Below are 26,220 nucleotides of genomic sequence, written 5' to 3'. Positions count from 1 at the left end.
ATCTAGCGTGGAAGTGTTCTCAGCCTGGTCCTGCCCCGTGGGCCACGGGGAGCCAGGCAGGATGGGGTCTGGGCCTGGAAAGCTGGAGCGCTGGGCTCTGTAGGGAGGGTGGGTTTCCGTCATGGAGGTGCGGGGTTGGAACTGTCGCATCGCTGGCAGGACTTGGCCTGGGAAGAGGCGCAGAAGGATTCTCTGGAGGTGGCAGTGGGGGTGCTTTGGTCATTTACGCAGGACCTGGGGGTTGGGCTGACTCTCGGCTGCTTCAGAGCGGGGCTCTCTAGAGGAGGAAACACTTGTAAAGTTGGGGGCTTTGACGGCTCAGCCTGGTCCTGTTTGGCTTTTAATACGGTTCTCCCAGCCCCTTCGTCCCCTCCTGGGTACAGCCAGGGCTTGTTCAGGACACTGGAGTCCCTCACCCGGGGATTCCCCAGGCTCTGCCCAGCTGGCCCTGTTGTGCAGCCGTGGCTCCGAAGGCTGATCCCATGCCAAACAGTCTGCCTGGTGATGGGGCCACAGACAGCACTCCCCGGTCACCAGCGAGGGCCAGATGGAAAGTGGGGAGCGTGTGAGCGCGGCAAACTTGTCGCAGTCATGTTGCCATGGCAACACAACTCTGTTTAGCTGCCTGTCCACCGTCCTAGCCCACACGGACTAAATTAAGTTTTACCTGCAGTTGCACGGCAGGCAGCCCTGTCTCCTGAGGACAGCTGTTTGACCAGGGCCTGTGTGTGTGTGTGCGCGTGTGTGTGTGCGTGTGTGTCAGTGTGTGTGTGCGTGTCTGTGTGTGTCTGTGTGTGTGTGTGTGTGCGTGTGTGTGCGTGTATGTGTAGAGGGGCTCAAGAGAGAATGAATCCCCGTTTCTCCCCTCCTCTTCTCCCACCCAGCCCCACACCTGGGTCTCTTTGGCCCCGTGGTTCTCAGACCACCGTGCGGCAGAATCACCTGGAGAACTCGATGGAGCGCAGGTTCCCGGGCTCATCAGTGGAGAGTCTGGTGTGCACCAGCGAATGTGCATATCTTTCAAGTTCCCAGGTGCTGCTGGTGATCCAGGGACCATACTTACAGTAGCACTGCTTTAGATTTTGGTGCATCGGAGTAAAGAAAATGCTCCTGGCTGGGTGTGGTGGCTCACGCCTATAATCCCAGCACTTTGGGAGGCCGAGGCGGGCGGATCACGAGGTCAGGAGATCAAGATCATCCTGGCTAACACGGTGAAACCCCATCTCTACTAAAAATACAAAAAATTAGCCGGGCGTGGTGGTGGGCACCTGTAGCCCCAGCTACTCGGGAGGCTGAGGCAGGAGAATGGCGTGAACCCGGGAGGCGGAGCTTGCAGTGAGCTGAGATCGCGCTACTGCACTCCAGACTGGGCAACACAGCCAGAGTCCGTCTAAAAAATAAAAAAGAAAAGAAAATGCTCCCAACTATGATTTCTGCATTTTTTTTTTGGAAACAGAGTTTCATTCTTGTTGTCCAGGCTGGAGTGCAGTGGCGCAATCTCGGCTCACTGCACCCTCCACCTCCCAGGTTCAAGTGATTCTCCTGCCTCAGCCTCCCAAGTAGCTGGGACTATAGGCGTGCACCACCACGCCCAGGTAATTTTTGTATTTTTAGTAGACACGGGGTTTCTCCATGTTGGTCAGGCTGGTCTCAAACTCCTGACCTCAGGTGATCCGCCTGCCTTGACCTCCCCAGGTGCTGGGATTACAGGCATGAGCCACTCAGCCCAGCCTGCATTGTATGTTAAACTGTGTCCCACAGCCTAGTCATTCTTGGAGGAGAGAAGGGAAGGCGCAGGCAGGTCCTCACTCACCTCTTTTGGCCTCTTCACAGGAAGCAGGAGCTGGCCAACAGCTCGGATGTGACCCTCCCAGACCGGCCGCTCTCCCCTCCTCTCACGGCACCTCCCACCATGAAGGTAAGAGGCTTTGATTCAGGAAGGCAGGGAAGGGAGCGTGTGGGGAAGTCGTGGGGCCTTGCTGTGGCTTCGGCTCCAGGCCCAGCGGCGTCCGTCACAGTGGGCCTGTGGAGTGTCCTGACCCCTCGGAGGAGGCGACGTCCAGTTAAGCTCCAGTTAAGCACCAGTGAGGGGGCAGTGTGACAGGAGACTCAGGGTGTCTGTGTCAAGGGGCGGTGAGGACATTGACTGGGGTTGAAATGGGGTTGGCAGGACTCCTGGTAATTGGTAGTGGAGTTTGGGAACAAGGGGCCCAGCCAGGAGGAAGTTGGGGGACAGAAGGCAGCTGCCCAGAAGGACTGCCCGGGGCTGGGCTGTGGCCCTCCTGGGACTTGAAGGGTGCTTGCATGCTGGTCTGCCGGCCTCTGGCTGGCCCTTCTGAGCTGGGCCTGTTCACACCAGAACCCATGGAAGGGTTGGCTGGAGGTTTGGGTCGGGGCGGCAGTTATTTTCCTGTCAGCACTTCCTTCATGAGCCTTTCTCCTGGGGAGACCACAGTCCAGGCTGCCAGGCCCAGGACCTTCTCACTCCTGGATGGGAGCCGAGGGAGCAGTGCCCTCCAGCCACCATGACCTTCCCCCATCTCTTTTCAGTCCGACGCCTTGGTAGGATGGCCACACAGGCCTGAGCTGGTCCTCAGAGAAGACTTTTGGCTCAGCCAGTGTTTCTGTATAGGCTGGCAGGCATGCTCTCCCTCCCTCCCTCCCTTCTTCACACTCTGTGGGGTGAGTGAGGACTAGCGCTGAAGAAGTCACCTGCTCCTTGAGTCATCTGAGGGGACATCTAGGCCAGCTCCTCTCTCTATCCTGGGGCTGTGCTCTGAGTGGCTCACGGGATCATCAGGCATCTCTTCCTCACTGCTCTGCATCACCCCTCCTCTGCCCTAAACCTAATCTTTTGCAAGATGACAACCCATAGGAAGCAGATAAAACCCATCCATCTTCTTGCTGTTGTCTTGCATCTGATGCCCATCACACACAGAGCCATGCGGTATGCCTCGAGGAGCCTACATGTTGAGGGGCAGTCAGAGCCTGCCCTGGGTGGGTTAAGTGGTCAGCGATGGGTGGGGTGGGGGGGGGGCAGGACAGGGTACAGTACCCAGGGGGCAGTGGAAGCCAGACCACCTTCACTAGCCTAGTGTCTGCCCCAGCACCCAGCTCGGTGTTGGTACCTGAGCCAGGTGCCAGCCCGGCCCTTTGCACAGTGTAATGCTAAGAAGCCTGTTACCATTCCGAGTGTCCCGTTGGTCTACAAAGGTGGCTGTGGGATGTGTGTCTCTGTCCTCAAGGATGGCAGGAGTTTGCAGGGAGAACTCTGACAGTCTCGCAGGAGGAGTCCCTGAATTCTCTTGGCCGACTTCACTTACTCATGCACTAATTTAATTCATTTAATACCCAGTATTTATTTGAATTTTGTATTAGTTAGGACTCTTGGTTGTAAGTGACAGAAACATAACTCACTCTGGCTTAGGCATAAAAGGGAATTTTTTGCCTTTGTAATTGCAAGCATAGACGGTAGGCATGACTGCATCCACGAGATCATTCTCATTCCTTCTCCCTTCTGTGTTGGTTTCATTCTCTGTCAAGCTGCCTTTGTGGCGGCCAGATGGTGACAGCAGCTCCTACCTGCGAAGTAACTCCAGTGCAAAGAAAAGTATTTTTTTTTTCCCCAGTAGTTCTAACAAAGTCCTAGGGAAGAAGCTCATTGGCTGGCTTAGGTCACGTGTTTGTCCCTGAACCAATCACTGTGACCAGAGAGATGAAAGGCTCTGATTGGCCAGACCTGGGTCTCATGACCACCCACCTAAACCATAAGAACTGAGAATTGAGGGGGTAGGACCTAGAGGAAAATGGCAGTGTTGCCATGAGAAGAAGGGGAAAGGGATGTGGGGCAGGCAAGACCCACAGCTTTCCGCCACATGTGCTCATGCTCAGCCAGCCCAGTGCTGGGTTCTGGGGACCTTGTAGTAAACTGGACGTTGTGGTCCCTGCCCTCCTAGACCTTGTAGTCTAGCGAGGGAGCCAAAAATGGAAAAATAATGTCAGGAATGAGGGCTGGACAGTTAAACACGGTGAATATTCTACAGGAGAAGCACAGCATAGCTCAGGGGGAACGTGGAGGTGGGGAACTAGGAGGTGGGCAGACTCTAACCTAGTCTCCGAGAGGGTCAGGTAGGGCTTTTTGTTAGGAAAGGATGTTTAAGCTGAGCCCTGAAAATTGGATAGGTGCTAGTTAGGCTAAGGTGGAGTCCGAGTGGAGGAGAGTGTTCTAGATTCTTGGTATTAAAGTGAGGCCAAGGGACCAGCAACACCTGCATTATTTACGAGCCCCTTAGAAATGCAGACTCTCATGTTCCACCCCAGGCCACCGAATCAGAGTCAGCTTTTTATTATTTTTATTTTTTTTGAGATGGAGCCTTGCTCTGTCACCAGGCCAGAGTGCAGTGGCGCGATCTTGGCTGACTGCAACCTCTTCCTCCTGGGTTCAAGCGATTCTCCTGCCGAAGCCTCCCGAGTAGCTGGGACTACAGGCGCACACCCCCACGCCTGGCTAATTTTTGTATTTTTAGTAGAGACGGGGTTTCACCATGTTGGCCAGGATGGTCTCGATCTCTTGACCTTGTGATCCGCCTCCCTCAGCCTCCCAAAGTGCTGGGATTACAGGTGTGAGCCACCGTGCCCAGCCCAGAGTCAGCATTTTACTGTCATTTTACGGTGATTTGTATAGACACAGCAGCTTGAGAAGCACTGCTGTGGGCCTCTGCACATGCCCTCAGGCAGTCGAGAGAGAGAGAAGGCGGCACCAAGAGGAACTGGAAGGAGATCAGACTGGCTGGTGAAGCCAGAGTTAGCGTTGGAGAGGCTGGGCATGTAGGCAGGGACCAGACCAAGCAGATGCTTGGACATTTTGCTGAAGATTTTAGAGTTTATTCCTAGTTAGGAGCACTGGAGTCATGATGATGTTACCCAGAGGATTAAGATGAGACTTTTGGAAAATCACCCAGCGTTATATGGCGAATGCGTGGCAGGGAACAGAGTGGAGAGGGGATGAGCCGAGGCCGTTGCAGGATCCAGGGGAGAGGACGGAAGGCTGACTTGGAGGGGCCGGTGGGGTGGTTTGGAAGTGGTTGGAGCTCAGATTTTGCAGGTAGTAAATTGATGAGGTACGAGATTTGGGGAGAAGGAGGCGGCGAGAATGGCTCCCAGGTTTGTAAACACTAGATACGTGGGATAACCATTCTCTGAGATAAAGGTTGGTACAGGAGGGAGGGTTAGGATTCAGTTCTTCTTCTTTTAAATTAAAAACAATTTTTTAAGGGACAGGGTCGTGCTCTGTCACTCAGCCTGGAGGATACTGGTTCATTCCTAGGTCACTGCAACCTCCCACTTCCTGGGCTCAAGGGATCCTCCCATCTTAGCCTCCCGAGTAGCTGGGAATACAGGCACGTGCCACCGAGCCCAGCTAATTTAAACATTTTCTGTAGAGATGAGGTCTTGCTGTGTTGCCCAGGCTGGTCTCAGATTCTTGGGTTGAAGCCATCCTCCCACCTTGACCTCCCAAAGTGCTGGGATTACAGGTGTGAGCCACCGCACCTTGTCGAGGGGTCAGCTCTAAGTTGGATATGCCTGAGGCTCAGAAGAACATTCTGGGCTGGAGGTAAAAATCTGGGAGCCCTTCTCCTAGAGAAGGGAATGGAAGCTTTGGGATGAGTGAGCTCTCCAGGGAGAGGATGGAGCAAGAAAAGAGGTTCCTGGGGCAGCACCTCAAGGGAACCCCCCAGGTAAAGGCTGGTGCTGGGGTCTCTGCAGAGGAGGCTGGGCCAAGACATGGAGGGGGAGCATTTCATGGCGGCGGGACTGGCAGCGGTGTCAGCTGCTGCTGAGAGGCCAAGTATGGTGCAGAGTGCACAGTGGCCACTGGGCTCCGTGGCCTGGCAGTTGCTGGGGATGTAACTCAGACCAGCCCTGGGAGGGTTGGAGTGGACAGCAGACGGCCGTGTGTTGAGGAATGGGTGGAGATGGTGAGAGTTAGAGGGTGTAGACGGTACTTGTGAGGTGGGGAGCCTGGAGTGCAAGGAAATGTGGAAAGGAGGGAGTGAGGCAGGGGTGCTCAGGAATCTGGACCACAGCAGGGATTATTTTTAACACATTCTTTCAAAAAATGATTTATAAGCATCCACTGGGTGCCTGCCCCTGCTGTGCTCTCCCATGACAGGCTGTCGGGAGGGGCCTCAGGCAGGCCCGGAGCATAGCAGCCTCAGGGAAAACTCAGCAGCTGCAGTCAGGAGATGTCTCTCCCTCCTCCTCCCCTGTGTTCTGTCCTTCTCCTCTTTGAGCTCAGCTCAGGAATTTCCCAGCCTGTGACTTTACTGCCCAGCCCCAAGCGCAAGGTCAGAGCTGGGAACAGAGGAAGAGGCAAGGGATTGTCGTGGGAACTCAGACTGGGTGGGGTTCCTTCTGTGGTTGGGGATGGGGGTCAGTGTGTGTGGTGTGCCTGGCCCGAGGGGTCTCTTTGTGACTGTCATTTGGGTTCCTTCTGTGGCTCAGACAGCCTGTGGCCGCAGATAGGAGTCTGTCTATGGCGAGGACGTTTTTTCCCTTTGTGCGAAAGCTAACCGCCCATAAGGGGTTTAAAACCACAATCCTCACCTTCCACCAACCTGCTCACCACAGGAGTGTCCCATCACAAAAGTGATGACATTGATGAAATAATATTGCAACTCCTGCTTGCAGGCTGTCCGATTCTTTCCCTAACTTGAGTTCCCTGAGCACAGCGACTGTGTCCTATTCTTTGGGGCCCCCAGGCCCTGGCTTAAGTTGGGGACCTGGGACTTGTTTATGGTTGCTGACTGTAAGGGACATCTCGGTCAGGGGAGCTTGTTCTGCTCCTGACCCTCCACTCCTCTGGTTCTGGCTGGATCTTATATCCCAGCAGACCTGGGCTCCACCTGCCACATCCCTGTCCTAGGGACAGGGTGAGGTGAGGCCAGGCCTCTGCTTGGTTGACACCTCCCAGGTTATTATAGCACACTGAGGCCAGAGACGCCCTGGGTGGAGGGTGGCCTCTCTCCGAGGGTCCCTGGCCCTGAGGGTTCATGAATCGGTTCTCTGTTCTTTGAGCCTCGGGCAGTGGGAGAAGGCTTCACCTGGCTCTCTTGGCGGGGCAGGCTCAGGGAGGGCGTGGCAGGGGTACCCCTTTGGTTGATCAGCTTGGGAGTCACAGGAGTTTGGGAATGGACAGTCCGTTTCCTTCATAGGTAAACGGGAAGCCCCGAGGTGGGAAACGACTCTCCAAGGCAGCACCGAAGACAGCTGTGTTCCTCCTCTAGTCAGTAGAATCAGTTACATTCTTTATTTTTATTTTTATTTTTGAGATGGAGTCTCTGTCGCCCAGGCTGAATGGAGTGCAGTGATGTGATTTCGGCTCGCTGCAACCTCCGCTTCCCAGGCTTAAGCAGTTCTCCTGCCTCAGCCTCCCGAGTAGCTGGGATTACAGGCACACACCACCACGCCTCGCTTATTTTTTTTGCACTTTTAGTAGAGACGGGGTTTTGCTATGTTGGCCAGGCTGGTCTTGAACTCCTGACCTCAAGTGATCCACCAACCTCGGCCTCCCAAAGCGCTGGGATGACAGGCGTGAGCCACCGCGCCCAGCCCAGGATAAGTTAAATTCTAAGACCCAAACTAGTTTTGGTCAAGTGCTCGTCGGCTCATCTCATGCTTGCGGGCCCAGGGACGGCCTCTCGTGGCTCTCCCACTGGGAAGGGCTGGCTGAGCAGTAGCTCCAGCCTGAGAGTCTCCCCCGCGCTCCCCCCGGACCTCCACCCTCACTGGCGTGCCTGCTGCTACCCATCCTGTATGCACCCTCCCCCACCTCTTTGCTGTTTGTTTTTCAAGGGGAATTTTTTTTTTTTTTTTTTTTTTTTTTTTTTTTTGCTAATATGAAGCTGATAAAAAGCAACCAAAGAGATGCTGACCAGATGGGCTGAATGAGATCCCAGTTCCCAGCCAGAGCTCAAACTGGCTGGTGCCGGATGGGCTGGGAGAGGGGCTTGGGGCTGAGTCTGTGGGAATTGCCGTGGGTGGTTTCCAGGCCCACGTTTTTTTTTTTTACGAAGCTGGTTTTCGTGCCCCAGTGGGTCAGCAGGCATTTAGGGAGGGCCATTGGTGTGCCCGGAATTGTGCTGGGTCCTTTGGGGTCACATTGAAGCTGCAGTTCTTTACCTTCAGAGAACCTGCCGTCTACAGGGGCCCTAACTGAGCGGGAGAAACCAGGTGGCTCAGCATGTGACAAGGCTCAGATGTGAAATGTGGCTTCTCAGTGGGGAGGAGAGGAGGGGAAACGCTATGTGGGGAGGTGGGATAGGGTGGGGTAGGGTGGGGCAGCCAGAAGGGGCCTTAATGGCAAGCATGGGGGGTCGGGGTGACCCCCTGGGATCATAGACAGTAAAACTGTCCCAGGCCCTGTGAAGTAGAAGGGTTGATTCTCCTGATTCTCTCGGCGCTCACAGGAAGGACACAGGGCATTTCATTCAAGTTCACTCTGCTGGGACTTGACCTGACCTTGTTCCTGGAGCCGCACCAGGCCCAGAGCTGGCTTGGTCAGCTGGGAGGTGGTCCTTGCTCAGCCTTCCACACCCTTCTTTGTGCAAGTCTGAGGCCAGCCGCTCTCAGACCTTCTGCTTTCCGGAAGAGGATAATGGAGGCTTGAAGTTCCCACTGCAGGGACCAGCAGAAAGTCTTGTTCCTCCCTTGCTCCTTGGCGTGTGGCTCTCCACGGCCAGCGAATGCCCCTATCGCCTCCATGCTAGGTAAGGCAGGTGTGCAAGCTCCCTATGCCAGGGAAGAGAATGGAGATCAGAGGAACCTCCTCCTTGCCCCTCTCTGTCCCTCTGGGCAGAGCTGGGCAGGGCCTCCCTTTCCAGCTCATGGATTGCCCACCAGCCACCCTCTCTCCCTGAGGTTGGGGGGTGGGGTGGGGGGCTTCTGTTCCAGCTTGTAGCACGGCCCTCGGCCTGATTTCATCTCTCTTGTTTGTTCCTGGTTCCTGTCTCCTTCCTCTGTTAGGCTGTGTGAGGAGACTATCCCCCAATCAGGGTTGAGTGACAGTGTCAGCCCTCCTTACATCCACCGGCTTTGGATGGAAGAAGGGAGGAGGCATTTGTGGGAGGGTTGACGGGAGCCTTTTTGGGCTGGGGCAGGAAGGGCTGAAGGACATCAGCAAGGAGGTTTGGTTTTTTGTTTGTTTTTTGAGACGAAGTCTCGCTCTTGTCCCTCAGGCTGGAGTGCCATGCTCCCGAGTAGCTGGGATTACAGGCATGATCCCCCATGCCCGGCTAATTTTTGTATTTTTAGTAGAGACGAGGTTTTGCAATGTTGGCCAGGCTGGTCTTGAACTCCTGACCTCAGGTGATCCACCTGCCTCAGCCTCCCAAAGTGCTGGGATTACAGGCATGAGCCACCGTGCCCAGCCAGGAGGTTTGGTTTTTCTCTCTTGAAGAAACTTGGAGGCCAGGTGCTGTGGCTCACGCCTGTAATCCCAGCACTTTGGGAGGCCAAGGCAGGTGGATCACCTGAGGTCAGGAATTTAAGACCAACCTGACCAACATGGCAAAACCCCATCTCTACTAAAAACACAAAAAATTAGTCGGACGTGGTGGTGAGTGCCTATAATCCTAGCTACTTGGGAGGCTGGGGCAGGAGAATGGCATGAATCTGGGAGGGAGGAGCTTGCAAGTGAGCCAAGATCACGCCACCGCACCTCAGCCTGGGCAAGACAGCGAGACTCCATCTCAAAAAAAAAAAAAAAAAAAAAAAAGAAAGCCCTGTACAGGGACAGGAGAGGACAGATATTTATTTCCACATTCCTACTGCTGGAGGGAGGCCCTTGCTGGAACTCTGTGGGTCCTGGGAGAGTCACCTCTGGTCTCTACATCGACTGTGTTTCTGTTGCCATTCCGGACATGGTTGGGACACAAGGCCGTCTCCTCAGGAGCCACCGCCCATTGTTCTCTTGAGTCCATCCAGGAGCCAAGGGAAGTTCACATCTGATTTAAGGCAGGCATGAGGAAGGGCTTATTTGGCTACTGAGGGTGAGGATGCTAACTAGGAGGCTTTAAGAACATGGAGATGTTGGCTGGGCGTGGTGGCACGTGCCTGAAATCCTAGCATTTTGGAAGGCTGAGGCAGGAGGATCACTTGAGGCCAGGAGTTTGAGACCAGCCTGGGCAACACCTGGGTGAGACCCTATTTCTACAAAAAGTTAAAAAATTAGCTGGGCCTGGTGGTTCATGCCTATAGCCTCAGTTACTCTGGAGGCCAAGGTGGGAAGATGGATTGAGCCCAGGAGATGGAGCTTGCAGTGAGTTAGGATTGCGCCACTGCACTCTAGCCTGGGTGACAGAGCAAAACCCGGTTTCAAAAAAAAAGAAAAAGAGGCAAGGCGCGGTGGCTCACGCCTGTAATCCCAGCACTTTGGGAAGCCGAGGCGGGCAGATCACGAGGTCAGGAGATCGAGACCATCCTGGCTAACACGGTGAAACCCCATCTTTACTAATAACACAAAAGAAAATTAGCCGGGCGTGGTGATGGGCTCCTGTAGTCCCGGCTACTCGGGAGGCTGAGACAGGAGAATGGCGTGAACCCGGGAGGCGGGGCTTGCAGTGAGCCAAGATCATGCCACTGCACTCCAACCTGGGCGACACAGCGAGACTGTCTCAAAACAAAAAAAAAAAAAAAGAGAGAAAAAGAAAAAAGAACATGAAGATGTCTGCATGTGCACCTATGTACCTGCACGCGTCTCCCTCCTCACCTGTGCACACCTGAGCATGTGCATGTTTTCCCTGATTCTGTTCATATTTTAAGGCCAACTCACTTATGCTTCTTGAAGATTACACTAGGTGTCACTGGAATTTAAAAATTTGCAGATGTGGAAATGCATAAGTCTTAACTGTATTGTATACTTTGGCTAATGATACACCCACGTGACCCATACCTTGATCAAGAAACAGGACATTTCTGCCACCTCAGAAAGTTCCCATGTCCTGACCCGGTCAATCATAACTCACCCCTTGAGGACCAAACAGTGTTCTGATTTTTTTCAAAAATGAGTTTTGTCTGTTCTAGAACTTAATTTTTTCTTTTTAAAATGGAGTCTTGCTGTGTTGCCCAGGCCAGAGCACAGTAATGTGATCTCTGCTCACTGCAACCTCTGTCTCCTGGGTTCGAGCGATTCTCCTGCCTCAGCCTCCCCAGTAGCTGGGATTACAGGTGCCCGCCACCACTCCTGGCTAAGTTTTTTGTATTTTTAATAGAGACGGGGTTTTACCATGTTGGCCAGGATGGTTTTGAACTCCCAACCTCAAGTGATCCGCCTTCCTCAGCCTCCCAAAGTGCTGGAATTACAGGTGAGAGCCACCGTGCCTGGCTGGTGACTGTTTATATGAAACAGCTACACTATTTGCCAAATGGTCAGGCCATTTTATATCCTCACCGGCAATGTCATTGGAGGTCTGGCTACTCCACATCCTCACCAACATTTGCCATTGTTGGTTTTCACAGTTTTAGCCACTTGAACGGTGTCTCATTGTGGTTTTAATCCACATTTTCTCATGAATAATGATGTTGAATATTTTTCATATTGACTATTTATTGACTATTCTTATAGTTCTTTTTGCCCTTCCTCCCTCCTTTAAAATTCAGTAGTCTTCTTGTAGGTGTTCTTTACATATTCTAGTCGAGTTCATTTCTTTTCTTCTTCTTTTTGTTTTTTTTTTTTGAGATGGAGCCTCGCTCTGTTGCCCAGGCTAGAGTGCAGTGGTGCGATCTCGGCTCCCTACAACCTTCACCTCCCGGGTTCAAACGATTCTCCTGCCTCAGCCCCCTAAATAGCTGGGATTACAGGTGCCCGCCACCACAACTGGCTAATTTTTAAATTTTTAGTAAAGATGGGGTTTCACCATGTTGGCCAGGCTGGTCTTGAACTCCTGACTTCGTGATCCGCCCGCCTCAGCCTCCCAAAGTGCTGGGATTATAGGTGTGAGCCACTGCACCCGGCCTTCTTCTTTTTAAAAATAGAGATGGGGTCTCACTCTGTCGCCCAGGCTGCTCTCAAACTCGTGGCCTCAAGTGATCCTCCTGCCTGGACTCCCAATTTGTTGGGATTACAGGCTTGAGCCACCATTCCTGACCCATTTCTTTTTTTTCTTGTTTTTAGTTTTTGGATATAAGGTCTCACTTTGTTACGCAGGCTAGAGCGCAGTGGTACGAACGTGGCTCACTGCAGCCTCAACCTCCTGGGCTCAAGCCATCCTCCCACCTCAGCCCCCCAAGTAGCTGGGACTACAGGCTTGTGCCGCCATGCCCCACTAAGTTTTGAATTTTTTTGTAGAGAGAGAGAGGGTTTCACCCTGTTGCCCAGGCTGGTCTTGAACTCCTGAGCTCAAGCGATCCGCCCACCTCGGCTTTCCAAAGTGCTGGGATTACGGGCATGAGCCAACGCGCCTGGCCCATTTCTTTTCTTAACAGTGTCTTTAATGAGCAGAAGTTTTAATTTTGATGATGTCTAATTATGGACTCTTTTCCTTTTATGTCTGTAGCTTTGTGTGTCCTAAGAAGTCTTTGCTTACCCCAGCTCACAAAGATTTCCTTCCATGTATTCTTTTAGGAGCTTTATTTTTATTTATTTATTTTTTTGGGACAGAGTCTTGCTCTGTCACCAGGCTGGAGTGCAGTGGCGCCATCTCTGCTCACTGCAACCTCTGCTTCCTGGGTTCAAGTGATTCTCCTGCCTCAACTTCCCGAGTAGCTGGGACTACAGGTGCCCGCCACCACACCTGGCTAATTTTTTTGTATTTTTAGTAGAGATAGGGTTTCACCATGTTGGCCAGGATGGTCTCGATCTCCTGACCTCGTGAACCGCCCGCCTCGGCCTCCCACAGTACTGGGATTACAGGCTTGAGCCACCACGCCCGGCTAGAAGCTTTATTATTTTAGCTTTAGGTCTAAGATAAACTTGTTTTAATTTAATTATGTAAGACAGTATGTTGAGGTCTAGGTTCCTTAATTGCAGTATGGATATTCTGTTGTACCAGTACTGTATGTTGAAAAGACTTTCCTTTCCTTGTTTAATTGCTTTGGTGCCTTAGTCAAATATCTGCCAGGCATGGACGCGCACACGTGTGTTTGTTTAGTGTCTCTCCCACCATGGTGTTTCTCTGCACCAGGGATGGAAAATACGTGACGTCCGTGCCGTCAGACCACTGTTCAGCTCCATGGCAGATATTGGTAATTGATCACGGTCCTCTTTCCCAAGAGCTTAGACGTCGTCTCAGAATCCTGTTCAGCAAAGCACTGTAGGCAGCCACTGGCAGTCAGCTGGAGTTGTCATTTGAGATAAATTCCTTCTGGCGTCTCTGATTGAAATCGTCACAAGAGGTTGAGTTATTTGCTGAAGGTCCCACAGCTGGTGAGTGGCAGAGCCAGGATGTGGGCTCAGGTTTGTCTGTGTGGCTCTGAAGCCTGTGCTGTCGTCCCCACCTCTACAGATTGTTTTGCATGAATCATTTGAACAGGTCACTGAATCTCCCTGACCTCCAGTCTCTTCACTTGTGTAACAGGGATGGTGGCCACCAGTAGGAGTGGGTGTGAGTAGGAGTGGGTGTGAGCAGTAATGAGGTCATCCACGAAGTCGCTAGTGGAGCGTCAGACACGTAGGTGCTCAGTGATGGATTGTGACGATGGCGATGATGGCAATGATGGTCTGTGACGATGGCGATGATGACAGTGGTGGTCTGTGACGATGGCGATGATGGCAGTGGTGGTCTGTGACGATGGCGATCATGGCAGTGGTGGTCTGTGACGATGGCGATGATGGCAGTGGTGGTCTGTGACGATGGCGATGATGGCAGTGGTGGTCTGTGACGATGGCGATGATGACAATGATGGTCTGTGACAATGGCTATGATGGCAGTGATGGTCTGTGACTTTGGCGATGATGACAATGACAGCAATGATGATCTAGGTGCAGTTGTTGCCCTTGAGAAACACACAGTCAGGGCTTCTCTCTGAGGAACCCAGAGTAGCTGGCTCATTGGAGTCCCTTGCCTCTTCCTATGTATTCTCGGGCCCCTGGCCTTCCAAGCTGGAGGCCCCAAAGTAGAGCCACACTTCCTCCAGTTTGCTAATAGAGCACAAGCCACGGGCTTTGGCCTAGGTGTCTAGGCCAGCTGAGCTGTGCTCCTTCTCTTTTTGTGGGAGGAACAGCTGGCTGGGTTCCCAGAATTCTCTTTCTGGGAACCTTCTTGCCCTCTCCATTGATTTTCCAGCCCATCTTTCTTTCCTTTGGATTGGCCAAGTGATCCCCCCTGCCACGGGGGCGATTAATCCAGCTCCTTTGACCTGGTCCTGGGCCCCTCTGAGGTTCTTCTTAAGAACTTGAAGCAATAGAGAGTTGTAGCTAAGAATACAGTTTCTGGAGCCAGTCTGCCTGGGGTTAAGGCTTCCCCAGTTCTTCTTCTTCTTCTTCTTTTTTTTTTTTTTGTTGTTGAGACGGAGTCTTGCTCTGTCGCCCAGGCTGGAGTGCAGTGGCCGGATCTCAGCTCACTGCAAGCTCCGCCTCCCGGGTTTACGCCTTTCTCCTGCCTCAGCCTCCCAAGTAGCTGGGACTACAGGCGCCCGCCACCTTGCCCGGCTAGTTTTTTGTATTTTTAGTAGAGGCGGGGTTTCACCGTGTTAGCCAGGATGGTCTCGATCTCCTGACCTCGTGATTCGCCCGTCTCGGCCTCCCAAAGTGCTGGGATTACAGGCTTGAGCCACCGCGCCTGGCCTTTTTTTTTTTTTTTTTGAGACAGAGTTTCGATCTTCTTGCCCAGGCTGGAGGGCAGTGGCACGATCTCGGCTCACTGCAACCTCTGCCTCCCAGGTTCAAGCGATTCTCCTGCCTCAGCCTCCCGAGTAGCTGGGATTACAGGCATGCGCCACCACGCCTGGCTAATTTTATATTTTTAGTACAGTTGCGGTTTCTCCATGTTGGTCAGGCTGGTCTCAAACTCCTGACCTGAGGTGATCCACCCGCCTTGGGCTCCCAAAGTGCTGGAATTATAAGTGTGAGCCACCGTGCCCAGCCATTTTTGGTATTTTTAGTAGAGATGGGGTTTTACTATGTTGGCCAGGCTGGTCTTGAACTCCAGACCTCAGGTGATCCCCCCGCCTCAGCCTCCCAAAGTGCTGGGATTACAGGCGTGAGCCACTGTGCCTAGCCCCTACCCCTGTTTTTTTAAATTCATTTTTATTTTGAGATGGGGTGTTGCTCTGTTGCCCAGGCTGGAGTACAATGGCACGATCTTGGCTCACCACAACCTCCGCTTCCTGGGTTCAAGCGATTCTCCTGCCTCAGCCTCCCAAGTAGCTGAGATTACAAGCACGCGCCAGCATGCCCAGCTAAGTTTTGTATTTTTAGTACAGATGGCATTTAACCATGTTGACCAGGCTGGTCTCGAACTCCTGACCTCAGGTGATCCACTTGCCTCGGCCTCCCGGAAGTGCTGGGATTACAGGCATAAGCCAGTGCACCTGGCCAAAGTTTACCCACTTCTTAGCTATATAACCTCTGTGCATCTCATTTCCTCTTTTGTAGAATAGGTATGTATTAGTCCTGTCTCGCATTGCTCTAAAGTAATACCTGAGACTGGATAATTTATAAAGAAAGGAGGTTTGGCCAGGCGTGGTGGCTCACACCTGTAATCCCAGCACTTTGGAAGGCTGAGGTGGGCGGATCATGAGGTCAGGAGTTCGAGACCAGCCTGGCCAATATGGTAAAACCCTGTTTCTACTAAAAATATAAAAATTAGTCAAGCATGGTGGCGGGCACTTGTAATCCCGGCTACTCAGGAGGCTGAGGCAGGAGAATCACTTGAACCCGGGAGATGGAGGTTGCAGTGAGTCGAGATCGTGCCATTGTACTCCAGCCTGGGCAATTGAGGGAGACTCGATCTCAAAAAAAAAAAAAAAAAAAAGGCAGTTTAACTGGCTCACAGTTCTGTAGGCTGTACAGGAAGCGTGATGCTGGCATCTGCTTGGCTGCTGGGGTGCCTCAGGAAACTTTTATTTATGACTGAAGGCAAAGTGGGAGGAGGCACGTCACAGGGCCAGAACGGGAGCAAGGGAGCGAGGGAGGGTGCCACACACTTTTAAACCAGATCTCATGAGAATTCACTCACAAAGTCGAGGACAGCACCAGGGAGGGGATGGTGCTAAACCATTCATGAGAAATCCACCCTGTGGTCCAGTCAGCTTCCAGCAGGCCCCACCTCCAGCACTGAGGGTTACAGTCTCATGTGAGATTTGGGTGGGGACACAAACCCAAACTATATCAAGGATAATAAGGGTACCTGCCCTGTGTGGCTGTAGTGAAGATTAATTGAGATGATATGCCTTTATCGCTTAGAACAGAGGTGTGCAGTAAGTGCTACATAAATATCAGTCATTATTATTCCTCCAAAAAACTGTGTTTCTGAAATGTGCAGAGAATAGCAATGCCTAGAGAGACCATATGGGTTTTCTGTGAATATAGTTTGTCAGGATGCCCTGATTTCTGCCCTGCCAGGTGCCCGCAGCTGAGGGGCCTGTCTGTGGAATGAACAAGGATTGACATATTGTGTGAGTTGCCCTACAGGAGCCTTGTGTATCAGACTCAAAACCCTGCCTGATAAATGTGGATGCCCTTGAGGGTCTTGGAAAAAGGCTAAAAACCAGGATCCAGCCCAGCATCTGAGCCAGACCTGGAGGAAGGAACATCTTTCTGAGTTGTGCTTCCAACTCTTGCCTTCTGAATCTGACCTAAACAGGGGGCCCCCGGTGGGGGGAGCCAGAAAGAACCTGCAGGGTTGCCATCTTCATAACGGTTTTTGAGACTGAGTCAAGACTTGGGTAATTTGGGGTTGTGGAGAGGCCCGAGGCTGGCCTTGGAATATGTTTTATGAGCAGTTTGTCCTCATCAGAAGTTTCTTTTCTAACTCCTTTTGCCTGCAGCTGATATTAAAATGAGTCTGTATTTCGGGGATAGATGTTGACGTTGTGGAGAACACGAGAAAGGGGGGCGGGCAGGGCCTAAAAGCCACGGGGGGCCAGGCAGGGGTACAGCTGCCCTTTCAGCCTGAGTGGCCCATGGTCTGGGGGTCTGGGCTGATGGTAAAGGTGACCGGCTGCCAGGCCCTCCTTCCTTCGCCCTCTCCTTTTTCCTTTTCTCCCTTTTTTTTTTTTTTTTTAATTTTTTGAGATGGAGTCTTGCTCTGTTGCCCAGGCTGGAGTGCAGTGGCACGATCTCGGCTCACTGCAACCTCTGCCTCCTGGGTTCAAGCAATTCTCCTACCTCAGCCTCCCAAGTAGCTGGGATTATAGGCACCTGCCACCACACCCGGTTAATTTTTATATTTTTAGTAGAGATGGCATTTTGCCATGTTGGCCAGGCTGGTCTCCAACTCTTGACCTCAAGTGATCCACTTGCCTCGGCCTCCCAAAGTGCTGGGATTACAGGCGTGAGCCACCATGTCTAGCCTCCTTTTTTCTTTTTGTTTGAGACAGGTTCTCTGTCACTCAGACTCGAGTGCAGTGGTACAATCAGGGCTCACTGCAGCCTTGACCTTCTGGGCCCAAGCAGTCCTCCTACCTCAGCCTCCCAGGGAGTTGGGACCACAGGTGTCCACCGCCACGCCCTGCTAGGCTTAAACAGATATATATTTTTTAATTTGTAGAGGCGGAGTCTCCCTGTGTTCCCAGGCTGTCCTCTCCCTTTTTCTTGTCGTGCTCTTCGCCTCTTTCTGCCTGTTGGTGAGGGCTCGGCTCTGGCTCACTTCGCTGGCGTTCAGAAGATTTATAGAGCACTTGGCATTCAGGGTGTCGCCCAGGGGATGCTCCCAGCGCCCCCCGCCCCGCCCCAGGCATCCCACCTGCCGTTGGAGGCCTGACCAGCCATCCCACCCCAGAACTTAGTCCTTGGGTCTGTGACGTCCCTGCCTGTTTTCAGGTCCTGCCTCCCCCACGGAATGGTGCTGGGTCTGGGTCTTGCCTCTTCCTGGGATTTAGAAACCAGCTGTGTGACATCGTGCAGTTCAGTCGTCTTCTGTGAACCTCAGTTTCTTCATTTATAGAACGGAGCTTACCCTGTAGGGTGACTGCAAGGATTAAAGGAGGAAGCAGGCGGACAAGGGCTCTGTAAAGTGCCAGGCTTCCTGTAGGTGTCGAATATCAGCACATAAGGGACACTAGTGGTTGTTATCATGGTCAGTATGCCAAACACGCTGAGGGTGGTTCCATTGATAATCCCGCTCTTCTTCTCTGCCAGCCGCCATAGACTCTTCTCCACTGAGACTGGCCCAGCAGTGGGATGCTGCCAGATTCTGTGTGCTGCCATCCACCCCCACCTGCTACCCCCATCCATGAGTGTCATTTACCTGACACTCAAGCCTGCTGTGTCTGGGGCTTCAGAGGCCAGTGGATGGTGGGTTCTGTGTTGCTTCCTGAAGGGATGTACCCTGCATAGATCTGTGCCTCAGTGGGTTCCTCCTGTGCGTGCCCCTCCTGTTGGCTTTTTGCCCCGGGGCCCCCAGCAGATCTGTGCTCTTGGCCGAGTATGGAGATGGAGTTTCAGGCCTTGGGGGTAGATTGGATTCCTAGGGTTTCTATATAGCAAATTGCTATGAACTTGATGGGTTGAAATAAAAGGATAAAAGGAATTTCTTTTCTTTTCTTTTTCTTTCTTTGTTTTTTCTTTTTTGGGACAGAGTCTCACTCTGTCACCCAGGCTGGAGTGCAGTGGCGGGATCTTGGCTCATGGCACCTTCTGCCTCCTGGGTTCAAGCAATTCTCCTGCCTCAGCCTCCCAAGCAGCTGGGATTACAGACACCAGCCACCACACCCGGCTAATTTTTTGTATTTTTAGTAGAGACGGTGTTTCGCCACGTTGGCCAGGCTGATCTTGAACTCCTGATGTCAGGTGATCCACCCGCCTCAGCCGCCCAAAGTCCTGGATTACAGGCATGAGCCACCATACCCAGCCAGGAATTTATTTTCTCACAGCTCTGGAGGCCAGAAGTCTGGAATTAAGGTGTCAACAGGGCCGTGCTCCCATCAGAGGCTCAAGGGGAAGCTCCTTGCCTGTCTCTTCCAGCGCCTGGTGGCTCCAGGCCCGTCTCTGGCTGGGGGCTCTGCCCTCTTTCTCTGTCTTCTTCATGTGGCTCCCTCCTCTCCTCCCTGGGGGTCTCTCCTCTGTGTGTCTCTTTTAAGACACCTGTCTTTGGATTTAGAGCCCACCTGGGTAATCCAGAATGATCTCGTCTCAAACTCCTTCGTATCTTACTATATCTGTTATCTCAGTCTCTTCCGACTGTCACAACAAAATACTTTAGACTTGGTAATTTACAAACAATAGCCATTTATTTCTCACCATGCTGGAGGCCGGGAAATCCCAGATCAAGGCTCCAAGAGACTCACCGATGAAGGCCCACATTCTGCGTCTTAGATGACTCCTTCTTGCAGTGTCCTCGCAGGGAGGAAGGCGGAAGGACAGGAGGGATTCCCTAGTCCCCCCAGGCCTTCTATGAGGACGTTAATCCAGTCCACGAGGGTGAAAACTTTATTACCTGGTCACCTCCCCAGACCTCGCCTTCTCATACCATCACCTTGGGAGGGACACGTGCATTCAAACTGCAGCATGGGTAAAGACCCTTTTTCCGAGTAAGGTTACACGCTCAGGTTCCTGGATACACACTTATCTTTTTGGGGGCCACCATTACGGGGTCAGGGCTGCCTTCTCCTGGGAGCTCCTGGCGGGAGCTTGGTGAGGCTCTGAGCTCTGCCAGCACCTGCTCCTCCTTGTGTAGTTGAGTGTCATTCAGGTGAGACTACGTGTGTGTGTGAGGTACAGGGTGTGGTGGGGCTGGGAAGACCTGGTGCAGCTCCAGCTCACACAAATGGGACAGAGCATGACCTTCCCATCCCTGCTGCCCCAGGACCTGGTACATACGGGGCCCATGGCAGGTGCTTCATAAACACTTAGTAGTTGGTGCTTAATAAATACTCACAATAGGTTATCAATGAATCCTCGTTGATTGATCCAGCCTTAAGGATGTGGCAATGAACAAAAAAGCGCCCAATATTTTCTTTCTTTCTTTCTTTTTTTGAGACGGAAATTCGCTGATGTTCCCAGGCTGGAGTGCAGTGGTGCAATCTCGGCTCGCTGCAACCTCCTCGTCCCAGATTCAAGTGATTCTCCTGCCTCAGCCTCCCGAGCTGCTGGGACTACAGGCACGTGCCACCATGCCCAGTTAATTTTTGTATTTTTAGTAGAGATGGGGTTTCACCATGTTGGCTAGGCTGGTCTCGAACTCCTGACCTTGTGATCTGCCCACCTCGGACTCCCAAAATGCTGGAGTTACAGGCGTGAGCCACCGCACCTGGCCTTTTTTTTTTTTTCCCTGGGGCAGAGTCTCACTCTGTTGCCCAGGTTGGAGTGCAGTGGTGCAATCTTGGCTCACTGCAACCTCTGCCTCCTGGGCTCCAGAGATTCTCCTGCCTCAGCTGGAGTAGCTGGGATTACAAATGCACACCACCACGCCTGGCTACTTTTTTTTTGTATTTTTAGTAGAGACTGGGTTTCACCATGTTGGTCAGGCTGGTCTCAAACTCCTGACCTCAGGTGATCTACCTGCTTCAGCCTCCCAAAGTGCTGGGAAGACAGGCATGAGCCAACGTGCCCAGCTGTTTTCTTCGATAATTTTTATAAGACTTTTATTTTGTGTGTGCAAGTAACCAGCAAATATAAAACACCCCAGACAATTTTAAATAAAATGATATATGCTTATTATAAAGTTAAAGCAATCGTAAAGTACAGAGAAAATTAAAAAAATGAATAATGTCCTAATAATAATACTACCATCCAGAAGTATCCATTCTTACCATTTGCTAATCGTCTAGACATCTTGGCATCATACACATAGATAGAGGCACACATAAATGAGATCACACTGTTTGTGCTCCTCTGTAACAAAGAGAGTTAAATTCAATTTTCTTTGCATTAACCAGTGAAGAAGAAATAAACAAGTGGCTCAGAAGGAGTTGCTGAAGTTTAGAGAAATGTTTCCTCTCTGTAAGAGATATTAATTTCTCTAAGAGTTCTCTGACAGTGAGGAAAAAGATTATGATAAAAAGAACCAAGCCTTTGGGGTAGAGATATTAATTTAAAAAGATAATTTCAACTTTAAACACAGAGTTTGGCTCCCCACTTTGAAGATGAGAGCCGGGTGATTTTGGAGGAAAGAGGGTGCAGCCTGGGAACTTGGAGAGTGCTCCATTTTTATTTTTAGTTTTAGTTTTATTTGAGACGGAGCCTCCCTCTGTCACCCAGGCTGGAGTGCAGTGGCGCCATCTCGGCTCACTGTAAGCTCCGCCTTCCGGGTTCACGCCATTCTCCTGCCTCAACTTCCCGAGTAGCTGGGACTACAGGCACCCACCACCACGCCTGGCTAATTTTTTTGTATTTTTAGTAGAGACAGGGTTTCACCGTGTTAGCCAGGATGGTCTCGATCTCCTGACTTCGTGATCCGCCCGTCTCGGTCTCCCAAAGTGCTGGGATTCCAGGCGTGAGCCACCGCGCCCGGCCGAGAGTGCTCCATTTTTATTTTTATTTTTATTTTTATTTTTATTAGAGATGGAGCCTCCCTCTGTCGCCCAGGCTGGAGTGCAGTGGCGCCATCTCGGCTCACTGCAAGCTCGGCCTCCCGGGTTCACGCCATTCTCCTGCCTCAACTTCCCGAGTTGCTGGGACTACAGGCGCCCGCCACCACGCCCGGCTAATTGTTTTGTATTTTTAGTAGAGACGGGGTTTCACCGTGTTAGCCAGGATGGTCTCGATCTCCTGACCTTGTGATCCGCTCACTTCGGCCTCCTAAAGTGCTGGGATTACAGGTGTGAGCCACCGCGCCCGGCCGAGAGTGCTTTTGAGGGGAGCTGCTGTTCTTCGAAGAGCAGGCTGAGTAACAGGGTCTGCACCTCCAGAGGCCTGGAGTGAGTGTTCCGAGCTGTGGCTCAGTTACACGTGGGAATCAAGCAGAGCCCATCTCTGGAGCAAATGCGGCTCCGTCACACGAGCGAATAGGGTTTGTTAGCAAGTGACACGGCTGAGCTGATTGGATCTGGCCGCAGGACTGAGAAATTTCTGAAGTGTCAGATGTTAATAGGATGGCTGGGGCTGGTTGTCTCTACACGGGAAGCCAGAAGTGGGGGTGGATGGCCGGGTGCCGTCATCTGCTGTAGAGGAGGAATTTGGGAGAAAGGAAATCGGAGGTGGGGAGGGAAAAAGAGGGAAGGAGGATAGAAGATGGAGAAGAGAGGCCAGTGGCATTGGAGGTGGAGGGGGAAAGAGGAATGAGATGGGCCTGGTGGAGGAGTTGGGTTTGCTTCATCGAGGATCACACATTGGTGGGGTGGGCTGAGTTCGTTTTCAAATAATGTTTTATTTGGCCAATGTGATGCTAAAAAAATATTTCAATACTCTTTAGGGGGAATGTCCCCTCCGCACTCCCATTTAGTCTTGGAGCCTGTATCCTCTCTGGCCCCTGAAGGCCTCTGGGTTTGAGACCTTCGCCAGATGACCTGTGGCTCCTCTTAGAGCTCTTTCCTCCCAGGGGCTAGTCCTGGTGGGTGGCCCAGGCTCAGAGGAGACCAGAATTGCATCTCATCTCAGAGATGCCATGGGGATCAGGAGAATTCTAAGAATGAGATTAGATCCCCAGCGATGCCCTGACCTCATCCTGCTGTGGATTCCAGATGTGGTTCAGGACAGTATGTGAGTGCCCCTTGGCGGTGGTCAGTTCTGTGGTCCGGAGAGCTGGGCTGTGGGAGATAGGAGGCAGGAGCTGTGGGAGATAGGAGGCAGGAGCTGTGGGAGATAGGAGGCAGGAGCTGTGGTTCTTGTCTGCTTGGCCTCGTGCTTGGTGACTCTTGGTTGAACCGGGAAGATGTGATCTCTGTTCTTTGAAAGTATAACAGCTGTGAGGAGGCAAGAACCACAGAAACCCTCCTCTGAAAGTGATGCAAGATAAGCCATTTGCACACTGCTATAAAGAAATACTTCAGGGAGGCCAAGACGGGCGGATCCCAAGGTCAGGAGATCGAGACCATCCTGGCGAACACAGTGAAACCCCGTCTCTACTAAAAATACAAAAAACGGCCGGGCGCGGTGGCTCAAGCCTGTAATCCCAGCACTTTGGGAGGCCGAGACGGGCGGATCACGAGGTCAGCAGATCGAGACCTGGCTAACATGGTGAAACCCCGTCTCTACTAAAAAAATACAAAAAAAAAAACTAGCCGGGCGAGGTGGCGGGCGCCTGTAGTCCCAGCTACTCCGGAGGCTGAGGCAGGAGAATGGCGTGAACCCGGGAGGCGGAGCTTGCGGTGAGCTGGCATCCGGCCACTGCACTCCAGCCCAGGCGACAGAGCAAGACTCCGTCTCAAAAAAAAAAAAAAAAAAAAAAAAAAAAAAATACAAAAAACTAGCCGCGCAAGGTGGCGGGCGCCTGTAGTCCCAGCTACTTGGGAGGCTGAGGCAGGAGAATGGCAGGAACCCGGGAGGCGGAGCTTGCAGTGAGCTGAGATCCGGCCACTGCACTCCAGCCTCGGCGACAAAGCAAGACTCCGCCTCAAAAAAAAAAAAAAGAAAAGAAAAGAAAAGAAATACTTCATAGCAGTATAGATAAAAGAAATACCAGAGACTGGGTAATTTATAAAGAAATAGGTTTAATTGACTCACAGTTCTGTATGGCTTGGGAGGCCTCAGGAAACTTACAATCATGAAGGAGAAGCAAGTGCCTTCTTCACAAGGCGGCAGGAAAGAGAAGAGGGAAGGAGGAGCTTCCAGACACCGAAACCCATCAGATCTCATGAGAACTCACTCACTGTCACGAGAACAGCCTGGGGAAAACCGCCCCCATGACCCAATCCTCCACACGGGGGATTACGGTTGGAGATGAGGTTTGGGTGGGGACACAGAGCCACACCAGTGCCAGGGTAAGCTGAAAAGGTCAGGACTTCCTTGGATGGTGCTCTCCCTGCCGTTTCTCTAAGAGGAGGTTGATTCTGGGGGTTGGAAGATTTATTTCCAGGCCACAGAGCTCAGAGTGAGTTCTTCAAACACCAGCATGGAAAAGCAGAAAGCAGAGGCCAGCAGCCCTGGTCAGATCTGGGGAGCAGGAAGGTGGGTCTGCAAAGCCTGGGGAGGGTCCAGTCAGCGTGGGGCCAGGCCAGGTTAGGAACCTGGTCAGGCTGGGCATGGTGGCTCACGCCTGTCATCCCAGCACTTTGGGAGGCTGAGGCAGGAGTTTGAGACCCACCTGGCCAACATGGCGAAAGCCCCGTGTCTACTAAAAATACAAAAATTAGCCAGGCATGGTGGCGGGTGTCAGTAATCCCAGCTATATGGCAGAGTGAGGCAGGAGAATTGCTTGAACCTGGGAGGCAGAGGTTGCAGTGAGCTGAGATCATGCTTGGGCAACAGAGCAAGCCTCTGTCTCAAAAAAAAAAAAAAAAAAAAGGAACCTGGTCAGAGCAGAGCAAGGCTGAGCCCTGGGGGTAACTGAGCTTAGTGTTATTCATGGAGGCAGGAGCCAGGAAGCCCAGGCCTCCTGGCCCATTGGTCCAGCCTGACTTGGCGTGGAGAGCCCTACCTCCACGGGCAGTGCCCTCATCCTCTTCACACAGCATGATCTCTACAACCCATTTGGCAGCGTTTCTCCTTGCGCATGAGTCCTGGACCTGTTGGAAGTCAGGAGTATACACTTGGTTTCTTGAGGAGCAGCTCAGAGCTTCAAGGCAGTTACAACAATAAAACTCACCACACACTGTGAATCTGCGCCCCAGAGCATTGTGGTTTTGAGGATGGGAGTCAGGCGAGCAGTTCAGAGGCGCAGTGCCAGAGTGTCACAGTTCCTCCTTCCCCCAAAGCCAGCTTGTCCTTGAACCTGTCAGGAGGTTTCTGTTAGTTTCTTATGGCCGCTGTCACAAATGGCCACATACTTAGTGGCTTAAGACAACACAGATCTATCATCTTACAGATCTGAGGTTAGAAGTATGGAATGGGTGTCACTGGGATCAAATCAAGATATTGCCAGGGGTGGGTGCTGTGGCTCACACCTGCAATCCCAGCACTTTGGGAGGCTGAGGTGGGCGGATAACCTGAGGTCCAGAGTTCACGACCAGCCTGGCCAACACGGTGAAACCCTGTCTCTACTAAAAATACAAAAATTAACTGGACATGGTGGTGCACGCCTGTAGCCCCAGCTACTTGGGAGATTGAGGCAGGAGAATCTCTTGAACCCAGGAGGTGGAGGTTGCAGTGAGCCGAGATCGTACCATTACACTCCAGCCTGGGTGACAGAGCGAGACTCCGTCTCAAAAAAACAACAACAAAAAGACATTGCCAGGGCTGCATTCCTTCTGTAGGCTACAGGGGACAATCTATCCTCTTGTCTTGTCAGCTCCTAGAAGGCCACCTGTGTTCTGGCCCCATACCTCTGTTTTCAAGGCCAGCTGCGCTGGAGCAAGTCTTTCTCACACCGCTGTCTCTCTGATTCCCTCTCTTCTGCCTCCTCATTACAAAGACTTTTGATTACACTGGGCAGACCTGGATCATCCAGGCCCCTCTTCCCATCTCAGGGGCAGCTGACTGGCAGGCAGCCTTAATTCTAGCTGCAACCTGAACTCCCCCTTGCCACGTAACCTCACACATTCCCAGGTTTCGGGGATTGGGACAAGGGCACCTCTGGGTGAGTGTTGGGAGGCATTATTTGGCCTAACACAAGGACCCACCTTCATGGACTTTGTTCAGACCTGGGTCCTCATCTGTAAAACGGGCATCTCTACCTGCTTCCTAGAGGAAACGCTAGCCGGCCCACCACATAGCTGGCCTTCCCTCTGTGGGATTCTGTGGTTTGGGACTAATTCTTCACCTGCCTGATCTCGTTGTTTTGCGAGCCGGTGACTGATGATATGGTATCAGATATCCTTGCCCTGATCCCACGACCATAGGACTTGAAGGGCAGGGATGGCATATGTGTCTAAGCATTTCCACAGAGAGAAGAGGGACACAGCACACACGTTGCCAGCCTAGAGGACCTACGACCTTGGTTTTGTTACCTTGAGTCAGCTGCTTGCTGATCCCCCAGAAACTGGTGCAAAAGCCACCACTCACTCCTTGAGAGGGGAAGAAAAAAA

At 52.2% G+C, this 26,220-nt stretch overlaps 1 protein-coding gene across 7 annotated transcripts in view; it reads left to right on the top strand.

Moving 5' to 3' along the window:
* RAP1GAP2 (RAP1 GTPase activating protein 2) overlaps positions 1–26,220 on the top strand; it is a 255,997-nt gene that overhangs the window by 117,959 nt on the left and 111,818 nt on the right. For all 7 annotated transcript variants that reach the window (XR_004054922.1, XM_030922800.1, XM_030922801.1 and 4 more), the window contains one exon: positions 1,834–1,918. Coding sequence is in view for 6 of the 7 variants with exons in the window: in XM_030922800.1 (XP_030778660.1) it covers positions 1,834–1,918 (85 nt within the window). In the remaining variant the exon portion in view is untranslated. The remainder of the gene's footprint in view (positions 1–1,833; positions 1,919–26,220) is intronic.

Source organism: Rhinopithecus roxellana, chromosome 19 (genome assembly GCF_007565055.1).
Source record: "Rhinopithecus roxellana isolate Shanxi Qingling chromosome 19, ASM756505v1, whole genome shotgun sequence".
NCBI lineage: Eukaryota > Metazoa > Chordata > Mammalia > Primates > Cercopithecidae > Rhinopithecus > Rhinopithecus roxellana.
Note: the sequence above shows the minus strand (reverse complement) of the source record. Positions and strands in the feature narration are given on the sequence as shown.